The following is a 24,877-nucleotide window of genomic DNA, read 5'->3' as shown; positions in this document are numbered from 1 at the left end:
GTTTACATCTTGCTTTAGTAGGAGTTATTTACCAGGAAGGCGCACAGCAACTTTATTATGTGGGAAATGCTCTTCTCTATTATGTATTTTGGTTATGTAGGTGTGCTACCTGAGAGGCTCAGTTGAGGGCGATAAAACTCATGATATTACTTTCTTTTTCTGTTTTCTGCTATGTTTTTTTGTAAGCGCAGCGTCTTCAGCAGCTGAGCTGACACGTGACGCAGGGCGGCGGAACCCGGTGACGTCGCAGAACAACAAAGATGGCCGGAATAGGAAGCAGCAACTACTGGGAAGGTAAGGGAGCAACAATTTCACCCCTTTAACACGGCGCAGCCTTGACCACAACACCTAGGACGACACTCACAATGTCAACAACCAGTGTGCCAGTGCGTGTGTTGCCATTTTTCGGCTCATACAGAAATGTTTTTGGACACATAACGCCTGTAGCTACAACGGTTTGCTACCAGCTAACGTCGGCTAACACGTCGCCCTGTAGATACAACGCTGGTCTTTAAACTGTCACGTCTCTGTGCCGCCCCTCTGAGCTGGGTTGTCGACCCCCGGGGCCATGAAGAGCTGCTTGTGCCAGGGTTAGACTTTAATGAGCAGCGTGTGTTTTCTCTTAAATGACGTGCGGTTAAACAAGTGAAGACGTTCAGCTCCCTCCAGTGTTGGAAGTTAATACGCTTTGCTGTGGGGCAGTTGTGTAAAAGTGTAACATCAGGGCTCCAGACTGCTCCTAAGTGCAAGTAAAGCTTTCATCTACTTGCACCTGCCCAACCACTAAATTTGCTGTGGTTTTTTAATTTTTTTTAATTTTTATTACTCTCAAATAATCTGGTATCCGACATTAGAGGTGGCATGCCAAGGTGTATGAGGATCAAGAATGAAAAGGAAATGTGAATATTTGCTCTGCACAAGATTTGTGCCCCTAAATTTTCTTCCTGCGCTCTTAAATTTTGTAGTTAGAGGCCACTTTGCTCCAAGTAAAAAAAAAAGTTAGTGTGAGCCCTGAACAGGCTCCATAAATACAACATAATGGGATGAAGACGAAGAAATCCTGCCATTCTTTCCACATATTAACATGACATCAAATGTGGTCAAACCTTTAGATCCAGTATATTGGATGTCTGTTATTCAACAGGTTCATGAAGGCAACATTTTCATTCAGTTGACCATGACCTGCGTTGTTGTTATTGTTATCCATCATCTGTAAAATAAGTATTAACTACCTAATACGTAGAACGCTCAGTATTTTCTAATAACATGTAGTGGAGTAGAAGTATAAAGATACAGAAGAAGAGTACAGTTACCAAATTAAAACATTGTCACTAGCGTATGTTACACCACTAACTGATGTTTTGTCTGGGTGTGTGTGTCTGTGATGCAGATCTGCGGAAGCAGGCCAGACAGCTGGAGAATGAACTTGACCTGAAATTGGTCTCCTTCAGTAAACTGTGCACAAGCTACAGCAGCTCCAGGGATGGATGTCGAGGAGAAACGTAAGATCCAAATGTATTTTAAATGTCAGGTCAGAGGGCCTGGACATGTGGGCAAAAGCTCTGTAGAACAGGTCAGGAAGGAGTTGTCTGAGGAAGGAAGTGGCTGTGAACAATACATTGAATCATACCAGCTGTAAGGATGTTGTTCAGTAGCTATAATATCATAGAAGGGAGGAAAGGTAACTTTCCTATCTTAATATTGTAACACTGCCTGTACATATATGTGCTTCTTTGTGGATAAAACTTTGAGCCCTACCACACTTGTGATTTGACCAGCAGCATTAATCCATGGAGTGTTGATCTCATACCTCACACAAACTGAAGTAGAAAGTACTTTTCTACTGATGCATCCTCACACAGGAGATTCTCTTAACGGTCAATATAAAACTATATGTCCTAATATGATTTATTCCATGCATATGGAGTAGTGTTTATTTCCTAGAGGAATGTCATTGGTCATGCTCACTTTGGTTGCTAGGTGTCGTTTATTCAGTGAAGCAACTTAAATCAGATAGTGTGTATGTTTTCATTTTTTCAATTGTGGACATGAGAATCTTGTGAAAGATTTTCTTTTGCCTCATTTTTGAAAATGAGTGTGTACAGCTTTAAGTGAACTAATTGTTCTCCTTTCTTTGTTTTTTACTCCTGAAGGTCAGACACTACCCCGCTGCTCAACAACTCTACTCAGGACAGGATGTTTGACACCATGTCAGTGGAGATTGAACAACTGTTGGCCAAAGTACGTAAATTCTCATGGACCACTGGCCCGTGAAAGGCCAGCAAAAAAAAAACTGTAATAAGAAAAGCACTGGATTTATGCTGAGGCTCTTGTCTTGCACCAGGGGGAAAGCACAGCACACTACAGTTTTCACTTCTTCATGTTGTTTGCAGTCAACCCTTAAATGCTTGAATGTATTAGATTTATTTCATTAGTCCTGGAGCAGCTGAAATGGCAGATTCCCCCAAACAACAACAACCAATCAGAATAGAGGGGAGTAATTATTGTACCAGTATCTTTTGTAAAGTCAATGACACAAATACAACACAAAGACAGTGCCTTGCCATTGTGCAGTTTCCCTGTTTGGCACTAAAGCAATGTAAAGTGTACTTGAATAGTGGAACATGCAAACATGGAGCATACTGCAAAACATGATAATCAACATGGTTATCTTATTTTACACATGCATGTGTGTGTGTTACTTTTGCTGATCTTCCATGATGTTTTTCCATCTGTGTATCTATTTATTCATTTTTCATCCCTCTTTCAGTTGACTGCAGTGAACGACAAGATGGCGGAGTACACCAATGCCCCGGGTACAGCTTCTCTTAATGCTGCACTCATGCACACACTTCAGAGACACAGAGACATCTTACAGGTTTGGCCCATATTTCTCTCAGTTTCTCTTTACATTTTCCTTAAACAATCACTTTCAGTATTCTTTAGGTAATGCACTTAAACTTTTGTTTTCTGTAAAAGCACTTTACAAATGTACACAGCTAAATTCATTGAGAAAACAAGTGTCTGTGTTAATTGAGTGCACCGCCTGTTAACAGTCTGTTCTTCCTGTGCACCCCTCGTTCCTTTCATTTGGTTTCCTCTCAGGATTACACGCATGAATTCCACAAAACCAAAGGCAACTTCTTGGCCATCCGAGAGAGGGAGGACCTGCTAGGGTCTGTCAGAAAAGACATCGAGTGAGTACCCAGTTATTGTTTTGTGTTACAGTCGAGTCTATGCATCACACTGTAAATACAGTGCTAATGCAAAGGACCATCGGTAACTGATTATGTGAATTTACTGATGAAACGAGAGTAAATACAGCAGTGTCTTGGTATCTCATCATCTCACATGACAACTGTACATAGTTCCACACTCATAACATTGTCACATGATGCACTATTTGTGTTGGCAGCAGAGAGAAATAAAAACAGCCAGGCATTATTCATGGTGGTCCCTTGTTGGTTGTAGAGCTTATTCCTTAGGGATAGTTGAACCTTGACTTCTACTTGGCACGCTCTTGAAAAATGTTTGCCATTAAAACCTTAGAAGATTCATGGCCACTTTGGCCTTGTATTGAGAAAGTGTGTCCTCTCCATAGATTGGCTCAGTTGTGAGTCAGTGTATTGAAATGAGATGGAGGCTCCCCCGGCCCCAGACCATGACTCTTGTCTTTTTTTTTTTGTAATGGCTTATTGATCTATAAGATGCAGCAGTGAGCATACGGTGAGCACTGCAGGATTTCTATTGATCCCCTCCTCCATCCATCTAATATGGTGATAGTCTCTGGCTGGGCGACCTCGCCCAGGCTTATATGTTCCATAGGCCCCACAGTTACTTTAAATGATAACTCTGCTTAATTAAACTCTCATAATGCAATTAAAAATACAACGAGGCCCCTAGCATCTTTGTTTCATGGTGATTTTCATTCCTATTACCTAATAATTTGATTTCTTCAAATTTCTCTTATTGGTTTTTATGTGGAAAATGCAATATAAATATGTGATTGTAGACTAACATGCATATATTATCATTATCATTATCATTTTTACAGTAATGAATGTCCTCCTAATGGCAAGTTTAAGGAATATTGATGTTTTGTAATTTATTTGTAGAAGGCCGAGGTTTCATCTTTATGTATAAATAAACAAACAACTATAAACAACAATGTCATTTTTTATTACCACAAATGATTGTATTCTTATTTATTTTAATGACTTTTTAACCTACTTAAGCCATTACTATCTAATGAAAACAAGTCACGCCTCACATTGGCAATCAAATTTTACCTGTGCATCCACTTTGGTGGTTAGTAACATCCCATGAGGTCAGCGCTGCATGTAAGTGTCCACTCAGTCTTCTCATTAAATGGCATTGCTACAGAGGGCCGACGACCCTACTAATAGGCTCAGTGCTGATGAATCTAATGCATTAAAATAAAGCTGGTGTTGTTGACCTGGTGCTCAGCCTAACGATGACTAATGTGCCCTGGGGCCACTAATGAGGGAACCATCTGAGTTCCCAGGTAGGGCAATAGCAATTCCTGCTGCTGTGGCGTAGTGCAGCGACATGTCAAGTCATACTTCACATGAGAGAACTTCTTTATATGCAAGGAGCAACATGCACCCAACGCTGACCCTCACTGGTGGGGACATGGAAAAGATGGAGAAGGAACTGACAAGATTTGAGAGCAGCTTTATTCCAGACAGCTGGAAGACTATATTTGAGGAATGTCATAACCATGAGATTACATGGGAACACTAACATACAGAGTGTCTCTGTTTACTTGCAACATTAAAAAGTTGTGAGACTACAAGATCATTTTTTTGTAATTACAAAATCAAGGGCCTGATATTTTAACTTTCATTTTATTTACCTAAATGCTGACATAGTTCAGTTTTTAATTATGGCAGTGTGGGTCAGCACCTTTGTTATAACAGCAGCATGATAAGAACAGTTATAATGTAATATTCTACAGAATAAACTGTTTGGAAAGAAAAAAAGCAAAGAATGCCTTTTCCCCCCCGAAATGTGTAAATCAACACTACCTTTTTAAAGATGACATTGATAATAGTGGTGGATCTGCTGCATCTGAGTCTTTGTTCCTTTCGTCAGGTAGAGGGCAGTAGAAATCTTCGGGCATGGAGTAGGCCTGGCCAGAACGCCGTTCTCTGTAGATTTTTATGTGTATCAGGGTTGTTTACAATCCAAACACAAAAAAATCCATACTAATTAAAAGAAACAGTTCACACTGTGATATTTATGCAAACAAGTCAATGGGCAGTGTGAGATTTTATCAAACACTGTACCAATACCTTGCAGAGCGCTCACAGAATCTGTCAATAGCACACACACACACACACACACACACACACACACACACACACACACACACACACACACACACACACACACACACACACACACTCTCATTTCTTGTGTGCAGCTGTGCCATTCATAACCGCAGCATGGAGCAGAGCTGAGCTCAGACCCAACGCTCCCTCTGCTCCTGCTTTCATTTTAAATGTCAGCAACAAAAATGACAGCTAGCCCATGATTTACATTGGTGCCCTTTTAAAAAGCCTTGCAGGAGTGATGAAGCTGGCTGTCAGTACAGGCAATTCTATCCCCGTGAAGGCATCAGCTCTGTCGGTGGGACAGCCAGCCCACGTTCAAGGCGGCCACTGTGGAGTGTGCTGTGTGTGCACGGAATATAGTATTTCCATTCAATGGCTTTGGATGGTGCACTGGGGATGGAGTCGGCACATTTGCTCCTGGACTGCGTACAGTTAGCCAGGGTGGGGTGGGATGTTTATGGTACAGTATATGTGTGTTGAGCAGACTCTTATGTTACACAGTTTCCCCTCCTCCCCCCCGCTCTTTCCCTCGCTCTCGCCCAACAGTAGGGTGGGGCTGTTGAATGACCAGAAACCCAGGAGAGAAACTGGGAGTCAGCTGTTCATTGGATGTTGATGGCTATAGAGCTGCATGAAGCAAAACAGAGTGGTGTGATGTATTTGCTCTGTGAGTGGTAAAACAAGCCATCCATTAGCTTTGACTGCTTTTCTACCAAAGAGCTCAGCGAGCGAGCACACTGCTTCATTTCTGCTCTTCTGTTAAGCCAAGATTGTGTGGTTCTGTCTGCTATTATATAGACAGAATCATTGGTCACTCACATAGAGATATATATATATATATAATAGGATTTACAAATTCAACATATCGTTTGAAACTCCCACCCACCGACTCTGAACCTGAGGTTCCCATTCACAAAATTTCTATTTTAATAGACTGAAATTTGACTTTTTTCTTCTTCTTTTTTTTTTTACTGTGACATGTAGATTCCAGTGGCTCTTCCATGATGCAATGGTTCTTCCCCACTGTTTTCCATATTTATTATTCATGGCTGTAAAAATTCTTCACTTGAAGTGGGTAGATGGGGAGTGAGTTGGTAGGTAGATGGTTGGATGGAGGAATAGAGAGGCAGGAGAGGGAAAGAGTTAGAGACAGAGCCAAACCCAGCTTGTTGACAACTGAAGGAGGGGAGCCGATCAGGCCTAACCCAGCGTGGCATTTTCAGCTGGGTTAGTTACATGCCGAGCTGTGATTGTAGGTATTTCCATCGCTGCCTCATAGCAGGGGAGAACCAGGTTGGCTCGCAATATCAGGCACTGGCTGGCAGCAGGATGGTCGTTTCTGCCCTTCCAAGTACTAGCGGTCGTGCCGGGGACACGAGAGAAGCTTTGCTCCCGGTGATTTTTCCACTCATGTCATCCTTCCCCTGCTCAACTAAAACATAATGCTGGTGTTGTTTTGTGATGTACTCTACAACCAGGCTGATGTCGTGTTTGCTTTGTTAAGTTAGTGCTAATGCAAACTGAATATTTCCTGCTCCTGCTGTTGTTGCTTTACATTAAAAGCTTTCCACTGGTGAACCACAAGATGGCTTTTACTGTAAAGCAAGTACACGAATTACAGTGGTATTGGCGCCGAGTGCTTTATGATAGAAACTGCTCAGCAGTTAGACCAGTGTCTGTTGACTTATCGTCCATATACTTGTATAAATACACGTGAATGTTGTCACATCACTCTCTTTAATTTGTGACACTTTTGCTTTTACTAATGAATCTGTGTGCCTTTTCTTTCAGGACATACAAGAGTGGCTCTGGGGTCAACAACAGAAGAACAGAGCTGTTTTTAAAGGAGCATGAGCACCTGAGGAAGTAAGTTTACTTTGCAGCACCTTGCTTTGTTACTTTAGTTACTTTCATTACCAACAATGCATTGAAATAATGCAGTTAACGTCATTGAAGCCAGGGGTATGTCTTTATGCTGGAGCAGCACATTCATTTGTACTTTCATGTCTTACAAAAACACATTTTTTCTATTGTCTTACATAACTTTGCATCTTAAAACTGCAAAAAGTTAGGTGTGCTATAGTGACACAGTAGGTCAAACTATGATCTGCCAGCAACCTAATTAGCGTCCTTCTATTGTTTGGCTGACACTCAAGCACTGCAGAACAGCATGAGGTAGTGAAGTCAGTGAAATCTGTGTGTGTGTAACCGTGTTAGAGGCACCCTATGTGGGAAGTAAAATTGGATGTCAGCAGGGCACACACACACTCTCTCTTTCTCACACATACACACGCGCACACACACGCACACAAAGCAAACATAACAAACCACAGAACAGCATTTAACTTTGACCAAACAAGAGAATTGTATCTGATAATTTAGACATAGCTGGTCAACTCATTTATTCTCTCCGAGGCAAAATTTAATTTTCCTATTTTCAGTCGTTCAGTTATTCCCCATCATAGACCTTTAAAAGCAGACTTTACCTGCTCTAACATAATGTTTATCTCTCAATTTATCAAATGAAAAGGGCCTTGTAGAGTGATACATAATACAGGGGTGAACTCAATAAGATGAATGTCCAATACAATGCAGTCCAATAGAATAACTTTGCAGAGTACATTTCCAGAAACTAATTTGTATTTAAATTACACATCTCTTCAGCTGTGTTTCTCCATGAATACTTTAATACATCCAATCCATCTAATGTTTGAGGTAATTTGCCTGGATCAGCAGTTTTTCTAATCAAATTTAGTTTAAAAAAAAAGAAAGAAAAAAGAGTAGCAACACAAAGGAGGCTGACAAAGAGTGGGCGGTGGCTTGACAAGGAGTGGATCATTTCACCATGAATCCACTTTCCTAGGCTGTGTACAAAATATACGGTATGCACATATTCTTGTAGAGGTGAGTTTGTTGATTCCTTGGTTCTTTGCAGAACATGTGTAGTTTTTCGGCAAGCAGTCTCTGCATTTGCCTCGAAAACAACTCAGTCTCGTAACGTTCCGTTATTATCTCATAGCGTGGTGAATGTGCTGGTCACAACTTGTCCACGAGAGCGTTTTGGAGTTGTTGGATTGTGTATTTGATGAGTTTGATGAGGGAAATCAAGAAATCCCATTAGCCTCTGTAGTGTAGCTCTGAGCAGCTCGCAGCTCTGCTCCGCCGTTCTAAAAATAGCTTGCACCGACAATTATAGGTAACAAACCTAAGACTATAGGGATTATGGCAATGGGCCAATTTGCCAAAATGTTGAACTACGTATCCCTTTAAAGTTAAGCGTTACTTCTCGGGAGTCATGAAACGTAACACTCTGCAAGTGGTGCAGTGTTTAGACCAGAGTGAAAACAAACATGTGTGAACGCGAACCATATGTGCTGAAAAATTAAACAATGCATAATTTTCGCATCCGCTGCAGCGCACCCTTGGTCCTCAACAGAATGTGTGGAAATTCCCTTAGTTTCTCTTTCTCCATTTACTGAAACTGTGCTACAAATAGCCAAACAGGATTTTTCTGATAAAATGATCTTATGCGTTTTAGATAAAATAAAATAGTTTCTGTTTGTGACTCATTATGTTGAACCTCCTCCGTTTTGATGCAGCCATCTGCATTCTCAGCAGTTAAGTGTCAATCCAAGATATCGATAATAAAATTATCTTGCTAAACAACAACCCATAGGGCTTCCCCATACCGCTGAAAAAGATGGGAGGGAACGAGTCGATTGGAAATGAGGATCGTGTTACGCTTGATTGATCCTATTAGAACCATAAAACAGGAAAGAGGGCCTGAGGAGAAAAAGGGCTAAAATGTGTTAGTGAGCAGAGCGATGGTCTGAAGTCTCACTTAAGGCAGAGCTTGGATACTCGATAAAGATGGATATCTGAGAGAAAATGCTCTTTAGCTTTTGCGTATCTCTTGCTCTCTTTTCAAAAGGAAGTTTTAAAGACAAGAAATTTTGAATAACGAGCTGTCAATGACATGAAAGATCTTTGAGATGTTTTTTTATTATTTAATATTCACACCATATTACAGAGAGCTGGCTGCAGAGCTGATAAAAAAAAAGCCGCTTTGTGCCTTTTGAGTTTTTACTACAGGCCATTGAGCCTCCATGAAGAATGACCTTCTCTCTCCCTACAGTGGTTTTAGGGCAGATAATGTAATGTATGATCAGTACACGTTTGCATAAGCGTTGTAGTGACTGTGTGCTTGACTCTGTAATATATTGGCAAGTGATGGAACCAGCATTGCAAAACTGATCAGCTAAGACTAATCACTTCCAAACAAAGTCCCTGCCAGTTAATCTACAAATGACCGTGGTGGGCAGAGTGCTGGCCAGCCTGCATTCGTTCTCAACAGACCCTAATGTAACGGACATGCCAAGATTCATTTTTTAAAATGGCTTCCTCTCTAGTTGGTGGAAACTTGTGTGATAATACACAAGTCCGACCAACCTATATAGTTATGTAGTATGAAGACAAGAATGAAAATTATTAATACTTGTTTGTGTCAGTGTTTGTGAACTGATTTGATCCATTTAACTTATATTATTGTTACCAACCAATGTTACCAACTTATTGTTGGTGTTTTACACGTGTCTCATATGTCTCATGACCAATTCAGCTGAATTCCCTATAGGTGGACTCAATCAAGGTGTTAATGTAAAGTGCTATTCAAATACTATGTATTGTTGTTGTTGTTCATCATCTCAAATGTGCAAGAAAAACGAGAGCTGCATTTTATTTTTTCTAAAAAATTGTAGAAATTTCTAGCACTCATAAAGGGGTATTGAGTTTAGATTGACACGAGGGAAGGAAAGGGTGACAAGATATCAAAATGTGGAAAATCTGAATGGGTCTAAATACTTTCTAAATGCACTGTATCTATATTTCCATATCTCAAGGCCATAAAACTTACCGTTCATGAATAAAATAGAAGCAGGACAGGGCAGGTCCATTAGAAGTTCATGCTGGACCAGCTCTAATGGTAGTGGTCACACTACTAAGGACTTCCTGTCAAACAGTTGTTGTTGTGGGTTTTTTTTGACAGTGAAATTGGGGAAATGTTCACCACATTGACATACATTTTACAATTTGATGATGCCATTTATTTGCCATATTATCGGAAAATGTCTAGTTCAAAACTCACTCCTCTTTCTGTAATTTTCCCTCAGAGGCTTTTTCCCCTCTCGGCTCTGCACATTCAGGAAATGGAGTTATTCAGTTGTGGGATGAGCATCTCCTCCTCACCTCCTGCAGGGAATCTATCCTCGTCAGCTGGCATTTTTATGTTGTGCTTGTATGTATACATGCTCGTCTCTATGGTTTCCTTTTTTACAAGGGAGCACCACATATGGCATTGTACGCTGTCTAAGGATGCCTGAGTGTACAAGCGTTAAAGAGAGCTTGAGATGACCTCTCAGCATAACACTGGGCTGCAGTTTTTATTATTTAGTTTATGTTTATTGACATAACCATTGTTTTAAACGTTTCTTTTCTTTTGTGTATTTTTTACTAGAAGCAAGGTATGTCAAGTTAGGGCCTTTGATCACTACTTTTTTTCTTGTCTTTACACTTTTTCTTCTGCCCTCCTGATTTTACTCTGCCAGGCCGGTTCTTAGCCATCTGACAAAGTTTAATCTGAGCTGCCAGCTTCCTGATATGGTAATGTGATTGAGAGCTCTGGGGACTGAGGATAAAGAGCTGCCATGTGCTCTGTGGATGACCAATGCCAAGATCCAAACACTTCAGTTCAGAATCAGTTCAAAAACTTTAGAGGTTCAGTTGGAAATGTATCCAACACTGCTGTCTGTGCCTTGAACATCTTAAGGACAATTCCAGGCAAATTCAACCTTGAGCTGTAGTTTCCTAATATTTTAGGTCTAAAAGAAGGAATATGAAGATTTTCTTTTTAATGTCTCCTGTTACACGGTAGTTCTGTCTGTCCCCGCATCACCACAGCAGCATACTGTATAATGGGAACGGATGGATCTTAGGCTGTTTACATCCCACAAAACTGCATTTTTTTCCCCCACAGACAACGTCAGATGGCTACTCAAACACACCCAGGGGGTTGTTTACTTCAAGAAGCCGACATGTTTGTAAACGGAGCTGTAATACAAAGTCTTGTGAAGTCTCGTGCAAGAGTAGTTGTCAGTAAGTTTACAGGCAGAATAAACAACAGCCAGACTTATCTTACTGCAATGAAAACGTTGTGCCTCCGAGTTGATATTCCTTTGTTGATAAACAAACATGTAAACATAGAAAGCGGTGCTGTGGCGATGTGGGACAGACAGTCAGAACTACTGCATTACAGGAGACATTAGACATTAAAAAGGAAATCCTTGGAGTCATTATTTTAGACCTAAAGTATTAGGAAACTATAGCCCCAGGTTGAATTTGCCTGGAATTGTCCTTTAAGTCAATTGATTTCCCTGCATAAACCTGCTTGCAAAGAAATCAGACTAAGATGGCACATTTCTTACTGAGTGGATGAACTATATTCACAGATAAGCCAATATAATAAAGTCTGTTTATTATACTCAAAGTATATTTTCTCATGAAGACATTAACAAGATTCAGATTGTATAGTATTTACTGTATTGCTCTAAAGGAAGACGCCTTTTCGGCTGGCCCACACCAGCAGGGCCGGGCCTGTAATCGCAAAGGTCACTGCCTGGCTGATGGTGTTGCCACCACTGCTCAGCAGAGTCGACCAAACCACAGTCTACCAAGCAGCTCTGGTTTCCTAACTGCTTGGGAGGTGTGGGACAGTGGAGGAAATCTACTTTCATTACATTCATCATTATTACTGAAGGAGGCGGAGGGGATGGACGAGGCTTCATACTAACGGTTATGACCAATCCAACAGTGTCAATACAGTCACGAACACCTGCCTCGAATAAAAGCCTGTTCCGTTCTGAAAGTAAATAAAAACTGAACTATTGTGGAGCCAGACCGAGGCTTTGAACTGAGTGACACACAAAATAAGGAATACACTTGGTTTTGTTGCAGGTAGCTGGTAGTTCCCCTGTTGGTGCATTTGCCATTTGTTTTACATCTTTGCCTTCGCGGTCCAGATTTGAGTCCAGCCTATGGCCCTTTGCTGCACGGCATTCTCGCCTGCTCCAGTTTTCTCTCCTTCCCAGTATTGGTAAATAATTGTCTGACTGACAGTTCATTTCCCTGTCTTTCAGTTAGGTGGTTTTGTCAGATGATGTTGAAGTTATAAAACCAGGATTTGGCCACAGGTGGTCCAGCAACATGTAGGTTTTGACCCAGTTCTATTTTAATTGACTCCAGTGGATTTGTTGTTATGCTGCTTTCTTGTGTGTGTCAATTGCACTCTAGGTGCTCCTCAGTGTTTTCTTTGCCCAAGGGCCTCCCATCTGAACAGTGTTCATATCTGAGCAGTAAAGTGGAGTGAAGTGCTGTAAAGCTCTTGTTACTGATAACACATGCATACATCTTGATGCAGGTTTTTACTGTTGCTTTCTTGTTACTCTGCTCTTACTTCTTTGTGATTGTCTGATTGTGGCTATTGTTGTGTGCTAATACTAATACTCTTGTGAGCGTGACCAAATGGCAGGTGTGTTTGCCTCTGCCCTTAAAAAATGCTCAATATCCAAATTAAGAGTTATAGTTCCCTGCTCTTGTCCACACAACAATGTGCCTGTTTTACATAGGTTCAGGGTGCTTTTTCTTTAGGCTTAATTTTAATTCATTTTAAAATAAACTATCCTCACAATGTGTAAATTGTAATGAGTAAGCATCAGTGGATTATGAACCATATAAGATTTGAACTTTCAGTCTCTTGCTTGTGCAGTTTGTTGCTGCCAAGATTTCTGAGACTTTTCTTGGCAAAGTAAATAATGTTTCAGTTTACCTGGCTCTAAGAGCCAATCTGACGGAGAGCATTACTCTCAGAAGGCTGTATATTTTCCTTCAGAATACCACTTCAGTAGTCTAATAATTGATGAGTCAGCAGAAGAAGTTATTATAAGTTTTTTGTCACTTGAGTGCCACTTGCTTCATACTGCCAACACATGCGTAATGTTTTTTTCTTTACCTCTAAGTGGTCAAAGGAGTTTTGAGTTTATAAAGAGGGACACACGCATGTTTCTGAGTCCAGGTTCATGTACATGTGAATGTTACATGCACATGCGAATGACAACAGTGCACAGAAGCACATGGACGTGGTCATCACATTGGGAAAGGCAATTAGCTTGGAGCTAATGAACAATTTAATGACTGCAGCAAAACCCCAGTGACCAGGGGAAACGGAAGGAGCCCACTCAAAGCTAAAGATGTGAACGTGATGGCACAATCAGCCTCACCGCTGCTGCGGTGCCTTCATGATGGCCCCCCATCTCCTCGCTGCATATAAAAACTACATAAATCAATCCTCACCCTGGCTCACAGTCACTCTCTCTTTTGCTCCTCAGCTCGTGATTTATAGGGTGAGCACTGTCGGCAGTTTAAAGGATTAGTTTGCTCAGTTAGTGTTTTGTCTGTCTTTTTTCCTTTCATCACTTAAGAATGACTGTCTGGCTTTGGCCTAACCACGTTCTATTGAAGTTGTCTATTTTCTATTTCAGACATACTCCCTTTGTTAGATCTTATGTGCCTAATAATCAAATAATGGACTTCATATTTTTAAAATGACATTTGTTTTTAGACTGAAGAATTGAGGTTGCTTCAGGCCTGTTTTTTTCCCATTTTTTTTCCAGCATGCCCACTCCCGCAGTATTCTTTGCTGCACCCACCAATTCCCACAATCCATCCATGTGAAAAACTTTGCCTGCCAGCCTTCAGTCTGAATCTTGTGCCAGTTAACTGTTTGACAGAAGGATTTGATTCTTATGAATGATTCAGTTTCAGTACGACAAAGGCAACAGATAAGAAATTACAAACGACTGCCAAATCAGTTTGGTGCTTCTGTATGGAGCTGTGTCCAGGAACAGAAGGCTCTCCAGCCCACATCGTGACTATGCAGTGTCCCTTCGTGTCCACAGCCTCTCTCTTGTTAGCAAGTAGTGCTCCATTTGTTAGTATCTCTCCTCTCTTCTACCCTTTCTGTAACTCTTCATGAACTATGATAAATACAGTAAATTCAAATTCAAATGCAGGAATGAATTCAATGAATATGCAGGAGATTGTGAACTAATGAGGTTGAGATAAAATAATTTTTAGTACTTAGACCATAACGTTACAGGCTAATGACCTGTACTAGTAGGAGGACCAATCTCAAGGTGATTACATGAATATCTCACCCACAAATTGGTTTTTACCTCTGACGGATCACTTGGTTAATAATTGGCCGGATAAATAACCTTGACAAGATCGACAATCAAATTAAGTGAGAACCTCGGGATGATATTTCTTGGTTTTGCTGTTTTGTTGTCTCCTACCTACCCCACCCCTGAGACTGGCAGCATTGAGCAGCTCCCTCAGCGAGTGGCTGCGGTGTAATGTCCTGCTGCTGTCAGACCATACAACTAGCACTGTTCCCAGTGGCCCACCGGCTGCTCCACAGACACCCATACACAATAATAGGAGCAATATTTCTCTGTAATACACACTACTTGCTTGACGTGCAGAAAACAATAGGCAATATTGTACCTCATGGAAACACACTGATGGAAATATCTTTTTCACTACGACTGATAGCCACTCTCATCAGAATCCTTCCTTTTAGCACTTAGCTTTTCGAGCCTTGTGTTGCTCCTAGGATAATAATAATCTTACTTATCTCCTGAGATTACTGGGTCTGCCTTGCATGAACCATTTTTGATAAATTGATTTGTTGAAATTCCTGAGGGTTGCAGCATCTGTCACTTGGAAAAAAAAATGTCTGCACACGTACAAATACTTGCCAACGATGCTTGTGCACATGCAGGGCCTCAGTATGCCGTACCTCTTGCTTACAAAGAAAACAGATGCAGGGTTGCAGAGTCTTCACCCCTTTTCTGTTAGAATCAGCATTTGGTGTGCAGAAATGCAAAATGTTACTTTATTTAATGGAATAGTTGCAGCTTTACTTTGGTAATCGTGTCCAATCAAGGAAAGTCTTTAGTTAACAAAAAGTGAGCTTCAAGTGAGAACACTCAATAAGTTCCCTGTGTAGTAATATGTCACTCGGAAACTGTACGTAACCATAGGAGGCTGAGTTTTGGTATGATGTTGAAAATACTCAGGTATTCTCTCATTTGCCTTAGGAAGATCAGGTCAAGAGTTAGTTTGGTTGAAGGTTAGAGATGGTTGTGGCTCGGCAAGGCGTTTGTTGTGGATACATTTAGTGTAGGAGTCACTGTCTGGCTTGCTCTTCCTGTAACTTCTGTTGTCTGCAGAGCACTAAGAGCTTAACTCAAACCACATATTGAGCATGATTATGAGAATGTTGAGCTATTGAATGGATGTGAACCATGAAATACAATCCCTGCAGTTTTGTTTGTTTGGTTTACTTTAGTCCTCTGGAACATTATCCAAATTGATTCCAATTAGGGAATAAACCGCTGAGAGCATTGTTGTTCATGAGCAACCTGAGACACAAATCTGGAGTTGGACCATAACAGGCCTGTGTGCGTGTGTTTGACTTTCCCCTCCAGTATTCTCTGTTGAACAAAAGCTGATGTCTGACACTCCCTCTCTGATAGTTGGGCAGAAGATTAAACTCCAGGTTCCCTCAGGTGAAATCCTCTCTGGGTTTATTTTATTTAGACCAGAGTGGTCAACGGGGAAGAGACAAAAAAATTACTGAAGTGGCAAGTGAAACAGAACAGAAATTTCTCTTGTACTTGAATTATTCCCAACAAATAATCAGTACACTGGAATTTTTCTCTCTGTCGATTGGACCACTTTGTGACTTTGTGACATGCCAGGCTACAAGATGAGACTGTTGTTCACTCATGACGGACAAATATGGACACATGTGCAGACACACACGTAATCTGTATGGACTGTCTAGAGCTAAACTTCAGCTCTGTATACTACCTACTGCTGTAACATGTTATGTCAAAATGTCATAAGTAAAAGAAAAGATTATGATGAAGATAATTATTCTGTGGGTAATGGGGGTGGGACTAGATAAGCTTTTGCTTCTCCCGCTTTCCCTTTCGGCCATTTGTATTGTATTATTTGAACTAAGATGAAGTGTGATGATGATGATTTAATTGACATGCCCGAAATAAACAAACAAATGAATAAATAAATTCTGGTAAAAATATAAAATTTACTAAAATAAAGGGAAGCTGCTTCAACTCCAAATGCTGTGTCCATAAAACTTTTTTTAAATCATCTAATGCCCAACAGAGGATACAAACAACACAGGACTATATAGCACATTACACAAAGAGATGTGATCACACCAATGTTCTGGCAGACTGCTTGGTTAATGCATAGGAGTTGTGAAAAAAAAAATCAAGTCCCAAACCACATAGGTAAATCGAGTTCTGTGTTTGGCTCAGTTTCACTACGTACGGTTAAAATGATGAGGATTCTTGGCTAATTAGTTCAAAAACAAGAGGTGGAGAATGAAATTCATTTTGTTTTCTACTGTCCTTTTTATGACTCTATAAGACAAAAATTGTTTAGTAAGGTAGATCCAAATAACAAATTTATGTGGTTAGACGATGCTGAGAAGCTAAAAACATCTTTTTCAGTTGAATATATTAGCATTTTCTTTATTTCTTGAAAAGGGTTGGGCAATGAGACGAAGAGCGATATATAGTTGAATACTGAAAGTACTAATCTTAAATTGTTTATTTATGTCACACCTGTGTGGCAGGTAACGCCAACAGGAAGGACCGTCTAGTCTTTTTTTTTTGTATTTGTCATTAAATGTGTCTTGTTATCTCATATGGGATGGGCCACAGTGGTGGCATGACACAAAAAAAAAAAAAAATCAATAAAAAAATTCATAGTTTTGTGTTGATCACTGCCGATCTGAAGTCAGGGCTTGTTTCCATGCCTTTGAGACATTGCGTCATGTCAGTAACTTACCAGTCTCTTTCTCTCTCCTCCCCTTCCCCTCTCTCTGTCTATAGTTCGGACCGACTGATGGATGACACAATAAGGTAAGACCTTCTTTCTGCCTTGCAGATATCGGAAGACACACATTTGCATGTGACAGCCCCTCACTCCCTCTCACTCATTCATTGTCTTACCTACCTGCTGACCCTGACTAAGTCCTCACCGTGTAACCTCAGTATGGATCTTAACATGGCCTGGATATGTCAAGCCGTGCAGCTGCTGTTGAGCCAGCACTGGGGGCCCGTAGAAAAACGATCCCTTAATGTGCTTCATCCCTCAGCAGCTACTCTAGGCTAGAAATGCTAACCTTGGAAATGAATGGACTGAACAGAAACAGGTTTTCTGTCCATTATCGTGTTTAAGGAATACTATATAAGAGAGTGAAATGTTCCACAAACTGCACTTTTGTTGGCTCTGTCGGACACATCCTCCTGATTTAAGAAACAGACATATTCAGCACCCATTTGTTCATAACTCCACAGATGACTCCTGGGCAATTTAACAAGATGCAGTGTTATGTTATGGCCAATGATTATAACTGTGTCAAAAGATAAATATCTCTGAGAGTCCATAAAGCTCTACAGCTGCTGTTAGAAATGAGAACTAGTCAGGCAGAGTTGCAGCTGTAGAGCATCTCACCACAATCACTGAATTCACCTAGAATTAATTCATAATCTATAAGCAAATCAGTTTTATATTCTGGCACTTTTTCTAATGTTTAAATTGAGGCTGTCATCAGCTCATTTAATAGTTTCTCACTCTTGTGTTGTGCTCTTTAAGAGTTCATTTTTTACTATAGTGTTTTTGTCTATTGTTTTAACTGAGATAGTTTCAAGGACACAAAAGGCTTGGAGGTTTGCCAACTGCTGGTCATGTCATATAATCTGTGCGTGAAAATGAACAGGATTTCCGCAATGCTGGATGACAGAGCAAGTCTTCAGCTTCCCTAATTTGTGGGTATTATCCATTTCTCACTACTCTTTCTCCTTTCAGACCTTGATCAATCACAAATATGTCGCTTTTTGTCTCTCACAGTCTTCCCTCTCGTTTCCCTCATCCTTTTCCCATGTCCTTCTAAGCAATGACTCCACAAGAACAGATGTGAGCGGCGGTCTGACTAGTGGATGTTGTCAGTGAAATGGTTGACGATGCTGTGTGATTCTCCTCATTTATTTCCTCTTTGATTCCTTCAACTGCTCATATTTCTCCAAACATAGTCAGCCTTTTCTGAGCTTCTGTCCACATTGAAAAATTGGGCAGTCAGTGACATCTTTGTCGTCATTATAATAGATTCAAGGGAACAAGCTGACATATTGTGTAGAGAAGCAGAGAGATATCATTGATTAAGTATGTGCTCAGTGTCAGTTAACGCTCCTTTTTATGCCTTTGCGCTGCAGCAGCCAGACTTGGAGGCATATTGTTTTCAGTTTTGTCCGTCTGTCCCTTTTTCGATGACACACCACCTCAGTTAATACCTTGACCGAACTCAAATTTACAACAAACATTACTCGGATTTTTGCGGCTAAAGATCAAAAGTCAAGGTCACAGCGACCGCACAAAATGTGGTTTTGGCCTTCTGAGTATCTCGAGAACACTTCAAGGAAATTTGTCCACATTTGGCACAAACGTCCACTGCAACCCAAGAATATGCTGATTATGTTTTGGTGGTCAAAGGCAAAATTTCACACAAATTATAAATATTTTATCCAATTCAATCCTACTTTATTTGTTGAGCACTTTTAAGCATCCACAATGGACCAAAGTGCTGCACAGAATAATAAATAAAAGCATCAGAAATAAAGACATAACACCTTTCATAAGGCATAAAAAACAAATAAAATAAATTAAAAGGCATACAACGTTGGTAAAAATAATAGCCGTACAATAAAAACAATAAAATAATATAAACATAAAATAAAATCAGACAGAGTCGCCATCTTACTGGGAACGAGGTGGCCAAGGAGAAGAGGTGGGTTTTAAGAAGAGATTCAGAAACAGGTAGAGGAGAGACTAGAATGGGGGAAATGTGGTCGTGTTAACGTGTGCCAGTTAAAAGACGTGCAGCAGCATTTTTTACCATCTGGAGACGGGCGATGGAGGACCCACTAACCCCCACATAGTGGTGAGAGAGTGTGTTACAGTAATCCAGCCGGGTGGGAACAAATGCATGAATTACTGTCTCAAATTGCTGCTGTGTAAGGATTGGCTTTATTTTGGCCAGCTGCCTTAATTGAAAGAAACTTGATTTACTATATGTTGCTGTTAACTGTGCTGTGTCACTATGACTGGGTAACTGGCAGGTAAGATGTGTGGTTTCCAGATCATGATTTAAAGTAAACTATGGAGGCGTTGTTTTATTCGGTCACATTTTATTTCATGCATTTACCATTGATGTTAAAATGAGAAGCAACCAACAAATCAATAATATCTGAGGAGTGTCCGTGTCATCTGATCTGACTGTGGCAACTCGAACCCTAATTTTCACTCCTGTGGTGTTTATCTTATGAAAGGAAATGATGAGGTATCCTTTCACACAGAATAACTTTTTTTACTGTATTTAAATTGATTTAACAGTTGAACTCTGATCTTGTTTTGATTGTCTTGTAAGAAAGATCCCTACTCCCGAGGCTTTTCTTTATTTCTATGGATTTTTTCTTTTTTGAACAGACTTTTGTTTCAAGCAAAGGCCTCTGATGAAGATGTATGATTATTGATTCTAGGTTATATGAGTAAGTCAGTGACTTACACTGATTCCCATTCAACAGGCAACCTGATAACTTGAGACCTTGTCTCCAGTTCACTTCAATCACGGCCTGATCATATACAGTGTGTGAAGGGAATCTTTATCCTCCAGCTCTGATTCTCATGAGCTGGTTAACATTGAGATAAAAGCTCGTCAAGGTTGCTGGAGTCAGCAAAGTGTTTCTTCCTGACTGAGGAGAACATGATCCACAAAACACTGATCCAGGCCAAGACTGCGGACTGTCCCCTCAGCAGCCTCCACCCGCAGGAGTTGCCATAACCTCACCCAGACACCCCACCCTCCACACACTCAAACTTACACACTGCAGATCGTGATTTCCCTTGCTCAAGTGCACACATGCCCACATGCGTGATGGTCATGTACCAGCTTAAAGAGTAAACAACCATAATGATTTCATTTACTTTGTTTTCACCTGCCTCCTATGGGGCTCCGTGGCTCTGCGGTGGGAGGTGTTTGTCTCCTGAGGCCAGCGCTCCCTGCTTGTCGCCAGGCTGTCCAAAGGTTTCATAATGCTGTTTTCAGTGAAGAAACAAAAACTGTTGCACCAACTATTTGTTGAACACGTTAACACCGTACTTAGGCTTTTCATCTTTATTCATTTCACTGTTTGGATTTAGTAAATTGTCTGATCTCTTAACAAAGGTTGCTTATACAGTTTATGTGTTAAAAAACTACTTAAAGCAGAAGTAAGCGATCCGGTCGTTTTGGCTACTTCTTGTCAGCCAATGGAGTTAGCAGCCCCCGCCCTCGTCGTGGATCTATTGGTCCTCGTCCTTCTCTCTCCTCATTGGATAAAGGTTGTAGGATACAAGGAAGTATACAAGAAGTTTTCTCCTCGGCTTACAGCAGAGCAGAGTGACCGTCAGACCCGTGTTTCGGACAAAACACTCTATATAAGTGATTCCCGTCGAAAGATATAACTATTTAAGACTTATATTAACACAAATATTCCGCTTACTTCTGCTTTAAAGCAGAAGTAAGCGATCCGGTCGTTTTCGCTAATGCTGCGTTCGAGGCAGGCTTTTGAAATCGTAAATTACAGCTTCACGTCACGACTTAAGACTTTGTAGCGTTCCAGGCAACCCACTCGTGTTTTTCCGACCTGTTTTACCTGTGAAAGTCACTATAACGGCCACTCGTAACTTCTGACCCGTGAACTCGTACCAGATCAAACTGATAAAACTTCACAGGACGGAAAAACACGAGTCTACGAGTTTCCTTGAACGCACCATAACAGTCCTCGTCCCTACGTCGCCACATTCACGGCATCCCTTGGCTACACACACAGCCCTGCATGCCGTTCTCTCTCCTCATTGGATAAAAACTGTAGGATACGATAAATGTTTTCTCCTCGGCTCAGAGCAGAGCAGAGTGACTGACAGACCCGTGTTTCAGACCAAACACTCTATATAAGTGATTGCTGTCGGAAGATATAACTATTTAAGACTTATATTAACACAAATATTCCGCTTACTTCTGCTTTAAATAAATAGATTTAGTTTTTTAAGTGTATTATATTGAAGAAAAATGTTTGCTTGCAGCACTACATCAGCTGCTGGCACGTGGCATAATGGGTGTCATCCTGATAACATATCAATATTTTGTGTCAACCAATAAGCAACAAGATATGTCAGAGCTATAATAATAATCTATGTGAAGTGCTTTCAGTGTATGGATATCGTAAATTTGTTCAGTTCAGTTTAAATGCAGTCATGGATGAGGTAGGTGTAGAGGAAGATTGTTTGCTAATTGCTAATTTCCCACAACTCAGACACTTTAATCCCTGTATGAAGGGCTTGAAAGTGGACGCCATAGCTATTATCGATTATTGTGTGTAACAGATGCCACAGAAGGCAAACATAGAGCCTGAAACTTTTACTGCCAACTGCCCAGCTGCACTTTCCTGCTCAGAGTTTCCGAGGGCCAATTTCAAGAACAAGAGAGGTACAATATCACAGCAATTCAATACCTTCCTTTCACAAGCCCAGGTGGCTACCACACACACACAATATATATACTGTAGGCACCCACACAAAGTTAAAGGAGAACGTGATAGGATTACTGATGTTTCACCCCAGAATGATTCCCCTCCTCATACTGTAGCGTCAACGGACTAACAGGCACGTAGTCCTTCGATTCTCATTTTTCATTGTTACAGGAAGTGACAAACTATGCCTCACTGTTCCGTATTATTTCACATCTCATAACACTCAGTATGCAGGAATGTTTATTAGATTTTTATGAAACAGGTGACAACAGCACATTTAACTTGTTTTTGCAGGTTAAATATCTGATTGAATACTTGCATGTGCGGATTCAAGTAGCTGACATTTTACAACTAAAGACAGTGATTCAGTGCAAATCAAAGTTGACTCTACATCGAAACCTTCGCCTTACAATAATACATTGTGGTTTGAGCTCGCAAGACAATAATACAATTGTATAAAATATACAATATACAAACAATTATCTTGGTTAACTGTCTTTTGTTGGTTCATGTATATGTTTTCCAGGCTTAATCTGCTTACTCTTGCTTTTAGGTGTGGGACATGGTGTGAAGAAGTGGAAACAAGTGTTGTTATTTATTTGTTCATGCATTTTTCCCCCAAAGTGTATATTGATTCTTTTGGCCTCTTTAACAGTTTGTAGCTTGAAACTAAAACTAACCCTCTGACCCTTCCACTTCTTATTTCTCCAAAAAAACATCCCCTGGTGGAATTGAATTTCTAGTCATACATTGTTTGTACTATTGACTGCGACCACAAGCAGCGGTGTCACTCATTTAACACGTGTTAACTAATTTCGCTCTGTCTCTTCAGTATTGCCATGGCGACCAAGGAGAACATGACCTCCCAAAGGGGCATGCTAAAATCCATACAGAGCAGGGTCAACACACTGGCCAGTATCCTTTATGCTGTGTGATGTGTGTGGTTGTGCGATAGGAGTCAAATGGAAAAAAATCCAATCGACTGAAAGATGAAGTGTCCATGTTACTGGTCCCTATGGAAACGATGCTCACATGTTGCACACTATAATGACAGTGGTACTTTACTGCAAGATTCAGGGAGTCGAGGGATGCACCAGCCGGCAGTGCTGCTTCGGTACACCTGAACTGTTTTCTTATTTCATTTCTTCAAAATTAAAAATTCAGGGATTTAGATATTTGTGATGTTCCTTAACCCATGACTAGACCGCTTCCCCACTATTAACAATCTCATCCAGCGGATCAACCTGCGGAAGAGACGGGACTCTCTCATCCTGGGCACAGTCATCGGCGTCTGCACAATTCTCCTCCTCCTCTACGCTTTTCACTGAATGCCAGGCCCGGTGAAATCTCTGAAGGAGCAGGGTTGATCCTGTTGTTTGTAGCGTTGGTGCCCCCCAGGAGACTGAGCTCGGTGATGGAAGGAGCCCGGAGGCCCCGGAGCAGAAAGACTTTTCAGTTGGTCCAGTTCTGGGACAGGAACAAATTTGGCCAACATGAACTACTGACCTTGTACAGTATCTAGCAGGCAGGTGGTTGGGTGCTCATCTGCCAATGAGGGAATGGAGACCAAAACTAGATTTAAAAAATATAGGCTATATATATTGATAACTGACTTGAAGAGATACTCTGTGATGATGAAAGCGTGAAGAGATGGTGTGATGCATAATTCTTTTTCACAGGTGGAAGGATTTTTAATTGAATGGTCCTTTTTATTTGATGCCATGGGATGGATGGTACATTGTGGGCTGTAAAATGTGAATTAATAAATTATTCTTATCAGTATGTTCAAAAAAAGTGTGTGACACTATTAGATACTCAACATTTTAAACATTTTGTTTTTCAAATATATCAAATATATGATTTCAACTCTATTGAAATGTGTATTGAGCCCTCTCATTTTTGAGTGAGTTGATTACAAAGATGCCACAGCAGTGCTCTAGAAAATTAGTATATTTTCTCCACACTCGCTGAATTTACATTTAGATTTGTATTAATCAATGTAATTAAATTTTGAGGCAGAAATTTGCTAGCTGTCCTAAAATCCAGTTAACTGAATTTCCTTGGGTTTTGCACTGCTAATTAAACAAACTAATCGGATATGTCGCAAATACTTTCAGGAAATTGTGTTGGATGTTTTTGATATCTTACAGAGTAAACAATGTGTTGATCAATCAACAGAAATAATCAGCAGATAAAGCTGTAATGAAAATAAACACATCAGCATTCTCAATAGCATACTGTCCATTTAATCTTGGAAAAAATAGAAAAGAGAAATAAAAGAGAAATTTACAATTGAATTAATTTGTCAGTTGAGTGGGAGCTTTAAGGGATTCACAAGAGCAGCTTCAGTTGTAGAAGACGTTCAAGTTTTAGCTAGAAGGCAGCTACAATACTCTTGTTTTTTCGTTTGTGTTTCTTTTTGGTTTGGCCCCATTATGACCAGTTCAGCACAGACTGTTGAACGTTGAAGTTGACATAATGCCATTCATTATTCATTCATTATCACAGTCTGGTGAACTGAGCATCTTGGATAAAGCCTGGCAGTCTGGAAGTGTTTTATATTTTACTCCACCTAAATAGCCCAGTGACATGTGCAGTTGAAGATGGAAGGAAACTACAGTAAAGCGTAACCCGCGAAGGAAATGATGCAGACAGGCGTAAAGTGGTCAGATTAAAGTCTTACTTTGTTGGTGGGGGTGTAGGAATGGGAAAGCAAGGCGGCCGTGTGAGAACCATCAATGTGTT

General features: G+C 40.5%; 1 protein-coding gene across 1 annotated transcript; it reads left to right on the top strand.

The window, feature by feature from the left end:
* Positions 1-206: 206 nt before the first annotated feature.
* gosr1 (golgi SNAP receptor complex member 1) lies at positions 207-23,478 on the top strand. Its single transcript, XM_085795553.1, has 9 exons — positions 207-294; positions 1,391-1,502; positions 2,154-2,241; positions 2,771-2,878; positions 3,106-3,197; positions 7,149-7,223; positions 17,396-17,425; positions 22,965-23,047; positions 23,336-23,478. The coding sequence occupies exons 1-9, from the start codon at positions 261-263 to the stop codon at positions 23,458-23,460; spliced, it is 747 nt and encodes a 248-aa protein (XP_085651679.1). The 5' UTR covers positions 207-260; the 3' UTR covers positions 23,461-23,478.
* Positions 23,479-24,877: the final 1,399 nt, after the last annotated feature.

This window comes from Trachurus japonicus, chromosome 13 (genome assembly GCF_045865225.1).
Source record: "Trachurus japonicus isolate A0001 chromosome 13, Traja_1.0".
NCBI lineage: Eukaryota > Metazoa > Chordata > Actinopteri > Carangiformes > Carangidae > Trachurus > Trachurus japonicus.
The sequence above is the reverse complement of the archived record's forward strand: the minus strand, read 5'-3'. Positions and strand labels throughout refer to the sequence as shown.

What these genes read in the sequence shown, in the direction of transcription:
- gosr1 (XM_085795553.1), top strand. Translation starts at nt 261, where the DNA reads ATGGCCGGAATAGGAAGCAGCAACTACTGGGAAG. An exon ending in TCTGTCAGAAAAGACATCGA is followed by an intron (nt 3,198 to 7,148) that starts GTGAGTACCCAG and finishes CTTTTCTTTCAG; the next exon opens with GACATACAAGAGTGGCTCTG. An exon ending in CAGGGTCAACACACTGGCCA is followed by an intron (nt 23,048 to 23,335) that starts GTATCCTTTATG and finishes ACCCATGACTAG; the next exon opens with ACCGCTTCCCCACTATTAAC.